The sequence below is a fragment of the Notolepis coatsorum genome (assembly GCF_963971535.1).
Source record: "Notolepis coatsorum genome assembly, chromosome: 6".
Classification (NCBI taxonomy): Eukaryota; Metazoa; Chordata; class Actinopteri; order Aulopiformes; family Paralepididae; genus Notolepis; species Notolepis coatsorum.
Genome location: NC_140170.1, coordinates 104936154 through 104953628, shown reverse-complemented (window position 1 = coordinate 104953628; position 17475 = coordinate 104936154). Strand labels below are relative to the sequence as shown.

Below are 17475 nucleotides of genomic sequence, written 5' to 3'. Positions count from 1 at the left end.
AGATGAAGCCCAAGCCCAAGACTTCCCTGGCTCGCATTAGGCCTGGCAATTGTTATACATTGGTTTCTTGTTCGAATGCATTTATTTCTATAGACTATTTTTCTGCCACGAAAAATGGAGCCTCTAATAATTGCCCAAACGTAAGCTGTAAAGCACTTATTCTGAGATGATAATTAATTTATCTGAATAACCAATGCACAGATTTTGTCGAGGCAGGTAGCGTTATTTCGGGAAAATTGATATCTATAGTCTAGTTTTTCTAGTTTTTTATAGTGTAGTTTTTGTCCACAAAAAAAATCTTTTTTGATTGACTATAGATATCAATTTTCCCGAAATAACGCTACCTGCCTCGACAAAATCCGTGCATTGGTTATCCAGATACAGATGAATTAGCATATTAGAATAACAAATAACAAGTAAAAGACAAAACATCCGATTTTGGCTTTTCTCCAGCACGACCAGAGCGTCTTTCGTTGGATTGGCATGTCTAATAATGCTGTTATTAGAAAATGTGCGTGCACGGGTACAACAGATCAGTCAACAATGTCGAGCTAAAAGTGAAGAAGATGAGGCTTCAATATATTTTCCGTGGTTTGATGCAGTGGACAGCATAATCGGCCAAAACCAACCAGTACCCTGTTTAATACCCACAGTAATGTGGCCGGTTAGCCCATCCAAAGCAAGGGAGCCCGACGTTGTGACTAGTTGTGTTCAGCGGGACTATAGCGATCAAGTATATATGCATATTATCTTTTACGTTGTTCATTATATGTTTTGTCTATCTGTCTGTAATCTATGTGGTTAGTGCGCGGCATGGCCATAATGTTTTAGTGTAGGAAAAGTATCCGAAATCCCGCCATCGTGTAGGTTTAGCTGGTATATTACTTCCAGAGGTACAGCGAAAATGTCCCGTGTAACTGTTTTGGTTAATTCAGAAATATATAGACTATAGAGAGTTGCTCTCCTCAATTGTGCCTGGCTAGGAGCGAACCAAGACTGCAGTGTGTACGCAAAGCTGTTTGCGTGTTGCCTCTGACCTCAACTGTTTGTGTGTTGCCTGCCTGCCTGTTGTCTCTGACCTCACCTGTCTGCTTGTTGCCTGCCTGTCTGTTGTCTCTGACCTCACATGTCTACTTGTTGCTGCCTGTTGTCTCTGACCTCACATGTCTACTTGTTGCCTGCCTGCCTGTTGTCTCTGACCTCACCTGTCTGCTTGTTGCCTGCCTGTCTGTTGTCTCTGACCTCACATGTCTACTTGTTGCCTGCATGCCTGCTAGTTCTCAGCTCAAATTAAACCTTCTCAAAACGTCTGTGCCTTGTGTTCTGTGTTTGGGTTCTCATGAACACCCAACATAAACAGGGATGTATGTCATATGAACATCTTAAAGAGGGATTATCTTCAAATCTATTTGGTGTGGACTTTGGGTTTTGTAACTCTGCAGACGTTCCACATGCACCTCCAGCTATATAACACACTACAGGTAAAAGGAAAACACATATAGCATAATATGGCCTCTCTTTAAATGATTTTTTCACAAATGTTCAAATGTGGCTTAGACAATGGAGTCTCGGTAGAATATTGAATGTAGACCGGCGGTCTGGCCAGCTTTGATCACCTCACCCTCTAACTGTCAGCCCACAGTCAGCCTGTCACCCTCAGACTGACAGTCATAATAACCATCTCTGGATGGCGTTGTCTCAGATGGCTGTAGATAACGCTCTTGCATAATGCGTAACTGCCTGAGTGTATACCCTGGCGGCTGTGCCTGACCCTCCTCCTGGTGCATACAGGGTGCCACTGAAAAGCGCCTGGCTGTTTCTGTTGGCGGCCCAGTTTTCAGGAAACCCAATTTAAATCCCTGCATGATAATCTGGCTGCTCCAGCAGCAGCAGCCAATCCCAGCCTGCCTCTACTCTGTTATATTGGAATGGAAATGAGTGATGGCATGCTGAGAGCATGTGACACAGATAACAGGCAGGGGAAAATATCTACTGTCACGCTCGATAGTCATCTCTGCCACACAGAGGCCGGGGATCTCAACATTTCTCATGCTAGGAAAGTCATTATTATTATTGTTTTTTTGGTTTGTTTTTGGATGGCTATGACATTTTCTTTCGCTGACCCCTGCAATTTTCAGAGGATTGGATTCCCTTTTTTTTTTATAGTGCTGACTGGTTATAGCATTTCTTAATGTCCCTGAAGGAGCCATGGAGCCCAGACTCTACTCTGAGGGGTCCCGGTCCTGAGGGGGCCCAGGTATCTGTGTTTCTCTGAGCTTTGAAATGCTCTGTATTTCAGTTCCTGATAGAATACATTTAAAATGTGTGCTCTGGCCCAACCCAAACAGTTTATTTTTCTCTCTCTCACACACACACACACACACACACACACACACACACACACACACACACACACACACACACACACACACACACACACACACAATCCATTGTTAACAGAACCTGTCTCTGCAATTTCCTGAGGCCTTTCACCTCCCTGTGACATCTTTGGAGTGCAACCAATGGGGGTTCCCGGAGCCCACGGGTGGCAGTCACTGCCCCAGGCTGTTACTCTCAAGTTTAGAAGGAAAATAGTCACAGGTGACGGTAAGCATTCAGATTGGCCGAGCAGAGCACGATGAGCTGTCCTCCTGCGTACGCGGTACACGTGTGCATCATCAGTTAGCTAATAGCTACCTGCCCGAATTAGCTGTAGCTCCCTGCTGAGAGTGGTGACAGGCAGAGGGAGGAGAGGAGCCCGTCATGTGAAGCATGAAATCCCTTTAACCAGGTCCTCTTGTCACTCAGCAGCCAGCGGGGGGGGCGTGGTGTACCGAGCGGCACTCTCACAGGTTAAGAGGCAGGGCCACCAACGGCTTTACCCTCTCCTATTTACCCTGTGAATGGAGATGGGCATTACACAGCACATCCGCAGAGCTGGGCCGCTGACGCGCTGTTGAATTATCTATGGACCGACTCAGTCAGCAGCACACATATGAACAACTCAGCATCCCCTGTATTTGCACTTGGCAGCACTATGCTGCAGACTAATGGAGATAATATATAGTGTGCAAGTATATATTTTTTTATTAAAAAACTAATATCCTTATTATTTTAAACTTTACTACACATTCTGGAAACCATGTGACACAGTAACAAATGTATCTTCAATCTTCACAAGCACTGAAGAAGTGAGTTTTTCCACAATATGAGACCTTTAAAAAAACAGCTCCAGCTCCACATTTGTATTGAATTATTCTTTCCTGACATTTGACAGAGGCTTGAATTTCACCCTGTACTGGAACATGTGATGGTCTGTGTTTTATGCAAATTGTAATATTGTATCACTTTTGTGAAATTATACCAATTTTCCATCTTATAATGCCTTTCAATGCTTCTTCCCCGCTTCCAAAAGCCACTCGCTGCCACAGGATAATGGATTCTTTTGTAAGATAATAATATTAGGCAAATTAGCGTGGATATGAAGAAAAGTGCCAAAGCACTTGACGACAATGCTCTGATCATCTCCTTTCTTGCAGCTTGTCTAAGTCTTTAAAATGAGGGGTATGAATGAGAATAAATCTTGTTAAGACGTAACTTCACAGCCGGCTACTGTCCATTCGAACAGAAGCGTAAGATGTGGAGATGTATATCATGAAAGAGTGAATGAATGAAAGTTTCTTTTTAAAGTCCTCGTCTTCTCGGAGGACGCTTTTTAATATGGAGCACGTCCTGTTCTGACTCCTATCTCTGTGTGTACTCAGGGATTATCTTCAGCCTAATACTGCCGTGCGTCCTATTTTGTCTTCCTTTCAACTCAGCTTGAGAACACCAAAGAGGACTTTGTGTTGTCGATTCTCAGCCTTCAGACTGATATCGCGAAGCCGCATTCAGGTTGAGACTCTCACAGTTCGCCCGTGGTGCGTTAGCTCCATTTCCTCCGGTGCCGTTGATGCAGCTGCGGCCTATAAATAGGCCCGGCTCAGATAAGCAGTGGGGAAGAGGGCCTCGGTTAACCCCTGAGACCCGGTTCTATTCTGACCTCAATAATGGGACATATAGTTGGAGACTGTACAGACATGGCAGGCCAGGTGGTGCCCAGGCCACCCTCCATCTGGAGAGACCTCACCGCTAACACGTCTCGCCGGAGCTGCCAGGGACTCACCCTCTCGTCTACTGCTGTACCTGTCCTGCTCTGTACCTGTCCTGCTCTGTACCTGTCGCGCTCCAGTCTTTAGACTGCTGTTGTACCTGTCCTGCTCTGTACCTGTCCCTCTCCAGTCTTTAGACTGCTGTTGTACCTGTCCTGCTCTGTACCTGTCCCTCTCCAGTCTTTAGACTGTTGTACCTGTCCTGCTCTGTACCTGTCCCTCTCCAGTCTTTAGACTGCTGTTGTACCTGTCCTGCTCTGTACCTGTCCTGCTCTGTACCTGTCCTGCTCTGTACCTGTCCTGCTCTGTACCTGTCCTGCTCTGTACCTGTCCCTCTCCAGTCTTTAGACTGCTGTTGTACCTGTCCTGCTGCTTTACCTGTCCTGCTCTGTACCTGTCCTGCTCTGTACCTGTCCTGCTCTGTACCTGTCCCTCTCCAGTCTTTAGACTGCTGTTGTACCTGTCCTGCTGCTTTACCTGTCCTGCTCTGTACCTGTGCCTCTCCAGTCTTTAGACTGCTGTTGTACCTGTCCTGCTCTGTACCTGTCCTGCTCTGTACCTGTCCCTCTCCAGTCTTTAGACTGCTGTTGTACCTGTCCTGCGCTGTACCTGTCCCTCTCCGGTCTTTAGACTGCTGGCTATACCTCTCAGCTGAAACCTGACCTCCTCTCTTCATATCTCCAGATGGCAGAGCTAGAGAGGCTCCGGTGCTTCTGTGTCTTGTCTGCAACGCATGGCCTGGATTCAACAATGCAGTTGTAGCAAAGCTTTGCTTCCCTTTCTTGCAACCGTGCTGCACAATCAAATAATGTACAACTCCCACTCGCCTTCCCTCCTGTATAGCCATCTTGGCAGTGATGCATTCCCTTTCTCTCAGTCACTCACTCAGTCACTCACTCACTCGCTTCTCTCTTTCCCTCTCACTCTGTCATTCATACATTAAATAGGTTCCCATGGTGGGTGTGTGTGTGTGTGTGCATGTGCAATGTGCATGTGTGTATGTGGTTCTTTCAGGCTTGTGTCATCTCACATGGGGATTGGGGTCAATCTTAATTAAGGGGTGAATTAATTAAATAGGGACAGATAAGGAGAGAAAGGGGGGAAAAATGGAGAGATAGAGAGAGGAGGGGGGGGGGGGCAGATTACCTGTCTGAGGCAGCAATCTTCTCTCCAGTCGTTACTGCTATCAGACAACCTGAATCTGACACCTGCATTTCTAGATAATCCTAGATTTTTTTGTCAAATACATTTTGCAATAGTCACTTTTGGTGAGTTGTTCTACATTTAGGTTAAATATTAACTCATTGACCGCCGAGCCCCTTCCGGGAAATTAGGCCTAGTACGCCAGCGCTTTAATCAATGGGAGGACAGGGATATTTGCGAGTGCTTAAAATATATCTTAAATTATGGCTATGGGTCTAATACCCCAGTCGCTTATCAATGACTTGCTTGCAGTCAACATGTACGAAACGGATTGTTTTTTTCATAGGTACATTTCCGTTTTATACCATTTTGAACAAGAGTATAGTTTTGGAAATTTCTAGTAATTCCAGAGAAATACGCGATAATAGCCCTTTAGTGGAATACACAAAACACGTTGTCATTTTTCGGCTGATTTATTAATCGTTTTCAAATAAACGCTAGATTATCGATAGTGTTATGTGTCCTTATGCACAATACAAAAGCGGGCTGAAAAATCGATTACCCGTGCCTTGCTCAGCGCCAACAGCACGCACGCGCACACATTGTGTGTATTTTTTTTATTCCAGTCGATCATGAATCAATGCGTACTGCGTGTGTGTGAGAGAGAGAGAGAGAGAGAGAGAGAGAGAGAGAGAGAAAGAGAGAGAGAGAGATATCACAGCCAGCCCACCCTCATTTCACTGCACACCTTGTGTATGTATGTGACAAATAAACCTCTTGAATCTTGACGTGCCATATTCAATCAGTTTCAGTAACTACAGAGCAGTACATATTGTTTTTTTTAATTTTTTTAATTATCTTTTTCCCCCCTCCTTTTTTCCGATTTTTCTCCCATCCCACTGTTAGTCGTTATGCCAATTCCCAACCCCCTTCCTGGTTGTTGCGCACTCCCCCCTACTGTTGGTCCGGGAGGCCGGAGACTGTCACATGCTTTCCTCCGACGCATGTGCAGCCAGCCGGCAGCCAGCCTGGCAGCGCAGATTCTCACACTACCTCCCTCCAGATCCTACACTCGCTGTGCAGGCGCCCCGACCGAACTGTAGGGGTCGCTGTCCACAACGCCCAGGACCCACCCATCAGCTTTCCCACCCCTAACACTGCCAATTGTGTTAGTATGAATGACCAGCCAAGCTGATAGCAACGCCGAGAGCTGGATTAGAAACCAGTGTCTCCAGCGTTGATGGCGAGCGCCTTGCCCACTACACCACCTAGCCGCCCCAACAGTACATATTGTTAGACTCACTTGTTGTTTTGTTGGAACGAGCCTCGAGCCGTCACGTTAACCCTTTGAGAAGATTTTCTGGTCCGGGCTTGATAAAGTGTGTGTCCATATAAATCCAAATCCAACACATAACACAGATCTGAATGTACAGTATCTCGTGCTGATCTCTCCAACTCCTGAGAATACACTTCTTATATCTTATTACCGAACCACGAGCCTAGCTAAGCTAACGCACTGAATCGAAATGAAAATACTACTGGCTCCTCCTCGCATTATTTTGTCTGATGACTGACAACGTGACAAGTACAGTGGCGCAGAGCTTGCTTCGAGCGCTAGAAAACGCGCCCCGAGACATCATATTTGAAGACCCTGATAGGCGAAATGTATTTACTTGAACTATTTACATTGGCTGCAACGATAGTGACGTGCACAGTGTGTGCGTTACGTCTATGCGCCCAGGTTTGGAGGTATACTCTCTATCAGGAGAGAGCGAGTGACGTCATGTGAATCACGCACAAAACAATGATTTATATTTGATATATTAACGTTATTGTGCATTTGAAACACAAACACTTAAAATGAGTAATTATTATTCATTTGAAACATGTTTAGTTTATTTTCAGTGGTCCAAAAATCTAAAAATAAAAAAACACTATTTCTTCTTCTCCTTCTCTCTTCACCAGGGGGGGCGGCGCCCCAGCGCCCTCTATCGGCTGGCCGCCACTGGTGTGCGCCTCGGTCGGGAGTGTGTGAAAAGCACAGCAGAGCCCCGCTCCCCTTCAGACAGATAGAGAGAGCACAGCGCGTGTGTGAGCATGTGTGTGCGCAGGGGTGTAGCTCCAGATTCTGGGCCCCATGAAAGAATGTATTTGTAGGCCCCCAGTGAATGCGAGCGCGCGTAAGCGAGCGGAATTTTTTTTGGCAATTTTTTTATTGATGAAAACGCATAATATGGTTTTTACCTATACATTCGGATCAGCAGTTCAGCACCTGCACTGTTGGTGGGTGTGCCTAGTAAAGGATGTCGCATTGCGTTCATCTTCAATGAATGGACCAATGCAATAGTCTACCAAAGCCCCCCCTCTCTCTCTATATATCTCACACACACACACACACACACACACACACACACACACACACACACACACACTTCAGAAACAAACATAGTATCAATGAGAGCATTTACTAGAGTGATGCCTAGTAAAAAAAAAAAAAAAAAAAATTGGGCCCCCCCCCCCAGTGCTGGGCCCTTGGAATCATCCTAAGCTACCCCCCCCCAGCTACGCCCCTGTGTGTGCACCTCGGTCGGGAGTGTGTGAAAAGCACAGCAGAGCCCCGCTCCGCTTCAGACAGATAGAGAGAGCACAGCGTGTGTGTGAGCATGTGTGTGCGCCTCGGTCAGGAGTGTGTGTAAAGCACAGCAGAGCCCCGCTCCGCTTCAGACAGATAGAGAGAGCACACAGCATATGTAAAGTCCATCTCTCTCCGGAACATCGCAAAGCGCGCCTTGCAGACGTCCGAACGAACACTCGATCACCATGCGTCGGTGTCTACTGCGCATAGGCGTTGGGCGTGAACGGCTCCGTATCTGGCTCGCACAGTTTGTTGGCACCGTTGCAGGGGAGTTTTGAAAATGAAAACCTCCTTTGAGCGTTGCCGCTAGGAAAACGAAAATGCCTGCCAAAACGGCGTTGCCTTTTAACTTGGAGGGAGCATGTCTATGTTCCCTGTGTCCTATGTTCCCGGGGTCCTATGTTCCCCGATTGATTGATTGATTGATTGAACATTTTAGACCACCAGCCCTGATTCCAAACTCTAACCTTAACCAACTTCGAAAGAGGGCCTAAGCTTAACCAGTTCGAAACAAGGCGGACATTAATAATTAATAAATGTGAAGAAACAAGCAACAGCCAAGAGACAACACAGGCAGTTTTTACTATCTATTTATAGGGCTGTCAAACAATACATTTATTTTATGAAAAAGCAAGATAGGGGAAAAGGTGCTGTAGGTGAAGGCAGCAAAGGAGCTCCTGATGACTTATAATACACATTACAATACCCAATAGAACAGAGAGACTGAGGTACTAAAAACAAAACAGGAATATAATATTAGATTTTTTTTTGCAGTATGGTATGGTATTTATTTTAGACAACAAAACATATACAGATCATTACATCACATATTTGTCTAGTAGATATTTGTAAAAACAAGGCATCTTGCTGGTATTTACTGTAAATATAAAGGACTGTGACTCTAAAAGAAAGTCTTCAGCATAATATCTACGTGTCATTGGAGGTGAATACAATTGTTAAGATTTTTACATATCAGTGGAGGTTTCTCTATGACAACACGTGAAACACAAATTCACTCATAATTCATAATTATTATTAATTTACATATACCTATATATAAAAAAAAAAAAACTATATATATATATATTTTTTTTTAAATTATTATTATTATTTTTTTATTATAAATGTTTTCCTCTGTAAAAAAAATGCCAGTGATTTTTTTTTTCTTCAAAAATGGCCAAAATGTACAGCTCTGAGCAGGCCTGCACTGCAGTATTGCCTGCAGTAATTATTCGTGAAGAAAACTTCACAGGTGTGACCCATTGTTAAATAAATAATAAATAACAGCGAATCAAAATAGGCTATTAACTTCATCTAAGCACGGTCTGTGCAGTTAAACTCTTGCCATTGAATGGAGGATTGATTGATTGACAGCCCTTGACATCCAATACACGGAGGTTGAATATGATTGGCAGCCTTGCAAATCCAATCAGAGATTTCTGCATTGCAAAGTCAAAATGGGTCCAGCTGCATGTGAGGAGGATAGGTTTAGCTCGGGCCAATCTCAAGTTTCTCAAGTTTCTTTATTAGTTGTCATACAGAAGTACAGAATACTTTTATACAAAATGTAACATAAAGAAGCATTTTGTATAAAAGTATTCTGTACTTCTGTATGACAAATAATAAAGAAACTTGAGAAACTTGAGATTGGCCCGAGCTAAACCTATCCTCCTCACATGCAGCTGGACCCATTTTGACTATGTGAAAGTTGAGACTATGAGAAAGTTGTTGTTTAGTAGTTAGTAAGCTGTACAGCTATAACAAGTCAGGCTAAATTAAACTTTGCACCAACATTAGGACCGAAGTATAAACCAGCAACTGAGCAACATGAAGAAGTGGATTTATGCATCTGGATCAGAAAAAACGTAAGTAGGCTACAGTGCTTGTATGCTAACAGTAGCTAGGCAGCTTAGCCTACATCACAATGATAATCACCAAGCTAACTTACTGTACACACTGTAGGGCTGGGCAATTAATCGAAACAGAATCGCGATATCGATTCATAGACCTATGCAATCTAATTTCTAAGTTATGACTATTTTCTTTTATTAAAAAAAAACGTTTTTTTTTTTTTTTTTTTTTTTTTTTTTTTTATCTGGGTTGAACATGATTTGTGGAACTCCCTCTGGTGTTGTGGTCGTGGTATTCACTGACCTTTGGGAAGTATTTCGACATGCACATGGGTATCTTAGTGGTGTAGTGTATCTTGTAGACCAGGCCCATTGCAAGTTGCTGTACTCTGTCGTCTACTCTAAGCCATCCTAGGTTATCAAAGTGGACAGGGGTGAGGTGGGTTTTAGGAGTAAGGTCAAGCAGTAGTCTGACCAGTTTGTTTTGTGATGTTTGTAATCTTGTTTTTAGTGCCTTTGAGGTGCTTTGGTACCATGAGGTGCAAGCATAGTCGTAGTACCCTTGAATGAGTGCTCCTGTTAGAGTCTTCAAGGTATTCTTGTTTACCAGAGAGGAGATCCGGTACAGGAATCTAGTTCGTTGGTTGACTTAGTTTTATTACATTGGATCCCATTTTGTCACAGGAAAGATTTGCCTCTATAGGATGGAACCCAGGTAGGTAATTTCATCTTTCCTTTTAAGATAAGATAAGATATTCCTTTATTGATCCCCTTGGGGAAATTCAGGCATCATAGCAGCATGGGGGAAGGGGGGGGGGGTACAGGTAGTGAAAACAACACAAGCAGTGTAAACAAATAGGTCAATATAATTTACTATCTAACTAACTGAAATATACATTATTCATTATTCACAGTATCCACATAAGGTGCAGTATGCATAAGGTAGTGTTATTGTCCTACTTGGGTTCCTATTAGTTCTAGGTCGATGTCTGGCAGCAGTCGCTGCCCACTGTTGTGGAGCCTGATGGCCACTGGTATGAAGGACTGTCCGAGGCGGTTAGTTGAGTGTCGGGGGGGTATGAGTATGTGGCTTCCTTGTCACCTTCACCTAATTATGTTTTGATCTGGTCAGGTGCGCTGTCACCTAAAATGTTTTTATCTGATCAGGTGCGCTGTCACCTAATATGTTTTGATCTGGTCAGGTGCGCTGTCACCTAATATGATTTCATCTGGTCAGGTGCGCTGTCACCTAATATGTTTTCATCTGGTCAAGTCCGCTGTCACCTAATGTTAATATGTTTTCATCTGTGTCCACTGACACACAGTGGGGGATGTTTTAAAAATATTATTTAATATATAATATAATATAATAATTTGTGCTTCACCTAAAAATTTGGTCAGCAGCCTCCACTGTTACATATATATATTATTATTAATTAAAAAACTGCAAACCATCCAGAATGTCGCTGCTAGGATCCTGATGAGGGTGCGCAAATATGATCACATCACCCCCACCCTCAGATCCCTTCACTGGCTCCCCGTGGAACACAGAATTGAGTACAAGGTGTCCCTCCTCACTCACCAGTGAGTCCATGGTGGTGCCCCTGCCTATCTCAAGGAACTCCTCACCCCCCAGTCCTCCTCACGTTCCCTCCGCTCCGGCACAGCCTACCTCCTCAAAGCCCCCAGGACTAAGCTGCACACCATGGGCGATTGCGCCTTCTGCTCTGCCGCACCCAGACTTTGGAATGCTCTCCCCATCCACCTGAGAGCACCACAATCCGTTGAGGCTTTTAAAAGGGGCCTAAAAACATTTCTTTTTAACAAGGCTTTTGCCTGAATTTTCTTTTACTTTTATTTGTACTTCTATTCATTTTATTATAATTTTTATTTTATTTCACTGGTTGTTAGTCTTTTTAATTGTTTTTATTCATTTTCAATTGTTTTATTCATTTAACTTTTGTCTATATCTCCTGTAGCACTCTGAGATTCTCACGAAAATAAAGTGTGGTACAAATTGAATCCATTATTATTATTATTATTATTATTATTATTATTATTATTATTATTATTATTATTATTATTATTATTATTATTATTATTATTATTATTATTATTATTATATATAGTAAGCTAATCAAAATGTGTCTGATTCTGCTACAGTATATAGATATTTTAGGCCATTTCCATTGTACACTTTCTAGAGACCCTTACACTTGTCTGTAATGTGGTTACATTCAGCTCTGTGGAATGGTCTCACTGTGCTGCGTGCCTTTGTTGGACAAAAAAGCCTCTTGACTCCCTTTTTGTGGACATTTTCAAAGGTTAATTACAGTGACTATACAGTAGAAGCACAAGACGAGTTTGTTGGAAAAGCGGAAGTTTTCAAACACAGCTTTGCTTTTAGCGGCTGACCGTTGCTGCTCCCTGGATGACTCAGAACAACTCCACATCACCGCTGTGTGTCCCTGGATCGACATGAAAGTAAGAATAGAGGGCTATAATAATTAGGGCTTCGAGTAAGGTGCCAAAATAGTTTCTTGGGTAAAGTGGTGTCACTCCTGAAAGGCTTGAGGGGGGAAAAGTGAATACTTCGTAGATCTTCAGATGGTCTTGTAAACAATCGTGTCAACCTTTTAATATTGCATGACGGCAGCCTCCCCCTATTCAATTTCAGTTCTTTGAAGATGAACATTGTGAAGTCGTGGAAATTTACAAAGCCTCTTTAATTGTTTATAGGCAACACAAGTAATTCATTCCACCAATTACCGGTATATGTACCTTCTGTACGTGCATTGTGTAACTCCTTGTTCCTGCTTTTTAGTCGTTCCTGTAGAGCACCATTTAGTAAACGGAGCCTTAGGCAATCTGCTTCCTCTAGAGGTTATATGGGTTGCACTGCAGTCGTTCACAGGGCATGGGGAATTGTTTGCACAAATAAAGACAATTTAGCATCGACTCCTCACAAGGCGGTGTGTACAGTTACGCAGGGGACGGCGAATCAAATCCAGAGGCTTTATTTACCTTGCCTAAAGAGGGATTGGATGGTCGGATGGGAATGATAGCATCTTCTGTGGCGAAAGGAAGAAAGATTTGCCAGCCCACCGACAATTTTCTCCTTCAAAGTGGTGTTAGTGGTTCCATTAAAATCCTGGCACCCTTTCCCTTCACTGTCTGTCTGTGGCTCTGAAGAGAAGAGAAATCACAGGCATTCAAATGCTAAGTGACTTCCTCTCTCATTTGAATATTACAGAGGCATGAGCCACTCCATCATTTGCCAGGCCCGCTGAAAAAGAGGAGTACTGGTTCTTCATACATCACCACCACCATCTCTGCAGTATCTCGTCACAAGCCATTACTTCTGCCGAGAGCAGACTGCAAGACACAGACAGGACACAGTGCCATGTCAGTCTTCATTAAGACTGAACCACATGCTCCATGCTATCTAAGTGCGCGGTCTCACTCATCTCATCGTGTCGGTGGTTTTCAACCAACCTGCCGCCTTTGGACATATATAAGAAATGGGTTTATCACGCCTAGAAATGGATCAGCGAGCTAATTGTGGACACGAGCACCGTGTTCGCCCCCCAGCCAAAGTGCTCTGGTATATTAGAGGAAGAAAACGGCTTATGGGTAGGCTCTAGGTAAAGTAATGCCTGTCCCATCCATTATAGCGTATATCATCTCATTATTGCTTTCTTCTTGATTGACAGGTCACAGATGGAGGCACCATCAAGCAGAAAATCTTCACCTACGATGCCATGTTTAATACCAACTACTCTCACATGGAGGACTACCGCAGGCGAGAAGACCTTGTGTATCAATCAACAGTACGGTAAGCTTCCAAATCAATTAGCAGCATCCATTTCAAATTAAACGGTTAACTCACATGACCCTCCTTCCTACATTGTTCTCAGGAGAGCTGGCATCCACTCACAGCACTTTGTTATCACTGCTGCATTGCAAAATTATTAAACTCTCTGTATACTCAAATCAACCCTGCTAATGTTGAATAGTGGACAAAAGAGGTGGTGCATGGAGGTGATTCTGCTCAAGGCTGTACTCCTTCCCTTCCCAGCCAGCCATCTGCTGTAGGTCAGACTAGGTCAGGCATGGGCAGAGCGGGTGGAGGGGTCAGTGAATTACCGTCTTGGCTGAGAGGATGGGGACAGGAGGCGGCGGCGAGCTCTTATCAGCCACTGCGCCACTCATGGGTATAGAGCCAACGTGTTAAAGTCAGCAAACATCTGGCCATGCCAATTCCTTATTCCCACCGCAGAGCTCCATGTTTTCCAGGTAGCACCGCTCACCTGGGGCACATCTTGGAGCAGCCAGGATGCGTGCAGGGTTCTAGTTGCACTCCTCCCTCACCTCCTACCTCTTTGCACCCAGAATACAGAGCCCTGCTGTGTATTCATGAGCAGGTTTTACAGAGAGCAGGCGAGTGAGAGAGGGGTTGGGCTGGGTGTGGGGGTCACAGGAGGAAGGAGGGAGGGAGGAGAGCAGCAGGAATCATCTCGCTGTGCTTGGGTAGATGACATGTTGGAGGAGTCACCCCGTACCGTCTTCCTGTACCCCAGGCCTCAACAATACGGCTGGCAGCTGCTTCCCAGCATGGCCCCCTCCTCCTCTCTCCCTTCGCACCCTCTCTCATCCTCCTATCCCTACCTAGGAACACACCAGAAATGCAAACAATGCATTGTAGCTAAAAAAAATTTAATATATTACGTTGTTACTTCATTTGAAAATGATCCCCCCTTTCATCATCGTCTTTTACCTTTTCTTTGCCCTACTCTTTGCTTTTTTTTCTCACATTTCCACCTCCATCGTTTTTCCCCCCTGTCTCTCTTTACTAACATTGTGTTTTGGCCAGCTGAATATGATGTCCAGACAATCCTACCTTTGGGAGTGTAGTCTTCATCACTATCTGGTCTTCTTCACTGTGGTATGCTGGGGGGGGGGTGCAACATCAACTCAAGAGACATTAATAAACTGAAAAACCTGGTGAGGAAGGCTAGCTCCATAGTGTCATACTAGATCACAACTGATCAAACTAGAGGGAGAGGAGGATGAGGAAAAAGCTGGACGCTATACTGGAAAGCCCCTCCCACCCCTTCTATGAGGAGCTAGCAAGATGAGGAGCACAGTCAGCCATAGACATATCCACCCTACAGACCTCAAACCGCCTCGGCCAGTCCTTCATGCCAGTAGCCATCAGGCTCCACAGCCGTGGGCATGGACTGCTGCCAATAGCTGGAGAGCTAATGAGTGGAGAACTTGAGAACTGTTAGGACTTTCTGACTCTTAATACTAAACACAGCACAGACTCTGGTGCAATGTGCTACTATGTTATGGACCATGTATATTAGCTGATTGAATCCTGCCACTCCACTACTGTTATCACTATTATTACTATGTTCTATGTTCATTACTATTACTATTGCTATGATTACCTCTTCTGTCTATGCCTCCCCTCCCCCATGCTGCTATGACACCTGAATTCCCCGAAGGGGAGTAGTAAAGGAACACTTGACCTGACTTGACTTAAATGCACACAGAAAAGCATGTATGCCAGGACCCCCCCCCCCCCCGCACACTATACACGCATGTATGCACATGCCACACAGAGAAATACACAATCTCTCATGCGACACACACTGAGGGGACAAGATTTCAAATGACATGAGAAGCGGTAGGATGCTACTCACATTGACCTATGTCTGGCAGAGTGCTTAGCCTGCATTAGTCAAGCAGAGAGGAGCACAGGCCCCTGCCACAATCACACCAGATCCATCAGGAGGAACTGTTCCTGACTGGTGGTGGCCCTGCTACCCTGGTGTGTGTGTGTGTGTGTATATATGTATATATATATATATGTAACAGATGGTACCGCGAGGCGCAGTCACGATGGACTCCATTGGGGCGGGATCCACAAAGAATGGATTGCACGGTGCTAATTGCACCCTTACTTACAATTCATTATGAATTGAAAATGGGGGACCCAGGGTGCTCCAGTAGCACACCATGTTACCGCGCTCGCGCGGGACTCCGTGCTGCGTCACGGATCTGGTTGACTCCGAGTTCGATTCCCGGACTCGCCGTCATTTGCCGAATGTCTCCCCCTGCTCTCTCTCCTGTTTCACCCTGCAACTGTCGGTCATGCTTGACCAGGAAAGCGATAAACGCTAAAAAATAAAGTTTTAAAAAAAGAAAATGGGGGACCCTGATGTGAACAAGTCGAAAGTCTTTCTCTGGTCTGCATCCCCTTAACAATTGTGTGTATTGAGCCATACTGTATTATACCCATTCTGCAATCTGTTAATAAAAATGTCAATCAATCAATCACCTGTGTGAAGTGACTGTCTGGGCTTTTGGGGAATTCTTAACCCCCCCCCTTTTCTGGGCACTTTATGGGGATTTTCAATATATATATATATATTATTTTGTTTACATAATATGAAAGTACAGGTTCATACCCTCAAAATAAGCCATCACTGTTACATATATATATACACATATATATAATATATATATATATATATATATATATATATATATATATATATATATATATATATATAATGGCATCCAATGTAATAAAAAAAGTCAACCCACAAACTCGATTCTTGTACCGGATCTCCTCTCTGGTAAACAAGAACACCCTGAAGACTCTGGCAGGAGCACTCATACAAGGGTACTACGACTATGCTTGCACCTCATGGTACCAAAGCACCTCAAAGGCGCTAAAAACAAAATTACAAAACAAACTGGTCAGACTACTGCTTGACCTTACTCCTAGAACCCACCTCAGTAAGGTGGTAGTGTTCCCTCCAATTCTTTTTCGGTCTGAGCAAACACTCAAACCTCCTGAGCAGACATCAGCAACTACTGAGCAACATACGTCACCTGCCGATTAACCGGTTAGTTGATAAGAGGCGGTTTGTAAAAAATCTGAGAATCTTAATTTCCCTCAATGTCTAACATAAAAATATATACATTTTGCTGATACACAGAGAAATAATACAAAAAGGCATATTATATTCCTTAATCAAATATTTATTTGACCATTGATTGACGATACAGAGCAAAGTCCTTACTTTGGCGGCAGCGGTGTGAGTCGCGTCACTAACTTTTGTCTTTTTAGGAGGCTGACTCGTCATTATTTTATTAAGTGAATTATAATGCGACTTCAAGGGTGACCATATTGTGATTTTTTTTTAAAGAGGACACTGCCTTCAGCCTCAAGATACTTAATGATACTCAAAGTTTACTCAAAGATGCCTTATCATTATAATATATTTAAAGTATGCCTTCTCTGTATGGATATAAAATTATTGTTTATATTATTTTATATAACAAAATAATATCTCTCTATAACCAAAGTTACTCAACATGCTGTATTATGCCTAAAGTTATCTATCTGACAAATCAAGAAAATAACTAAATCAACCTATGACAAAATAATATATATTTTCAAGTCTTACTGGACAAAATAAACAACAAGAAAAATATGAAGTAATGTTCTAAATAATACCTCTTCTGTATTAGAAAATCCAGTTTAAAAAATATATCTTTGTATGTTTTCAATGTAATGTAAATTATAAAACAGTAACCTCACAAAGATACTAATTTAAAAGTGCACTATGCAGTTTCAGATTTGTTGCAATTAGTGTACTAAACTAATTTATTACACACA

The 17475-nt window shown here is 43.5% G+C and overlaps 1 protein-coding gene across 1 annotated transcript in view; it reads left to right on the top strand.

Moving 5' to 3' along the window:
• igsf21a (immunoglobin superfamily, member 21a) overlaps nucleotides 1–17475 on the top strand; it is a gene marked incomplete at both ends in the record, with an annotated part of 963192 nt that overhangs the window by 591443 nt on the left and 354274 nt on the right. Inside the window, 1 exon segment of the mRNA XM_084316427.1 lies at nucleotides 13493–13614. Within this exon segment, the coding sequence (XP_084172553.1) occupies nucleotides 13493–13614 (122 nt within the window).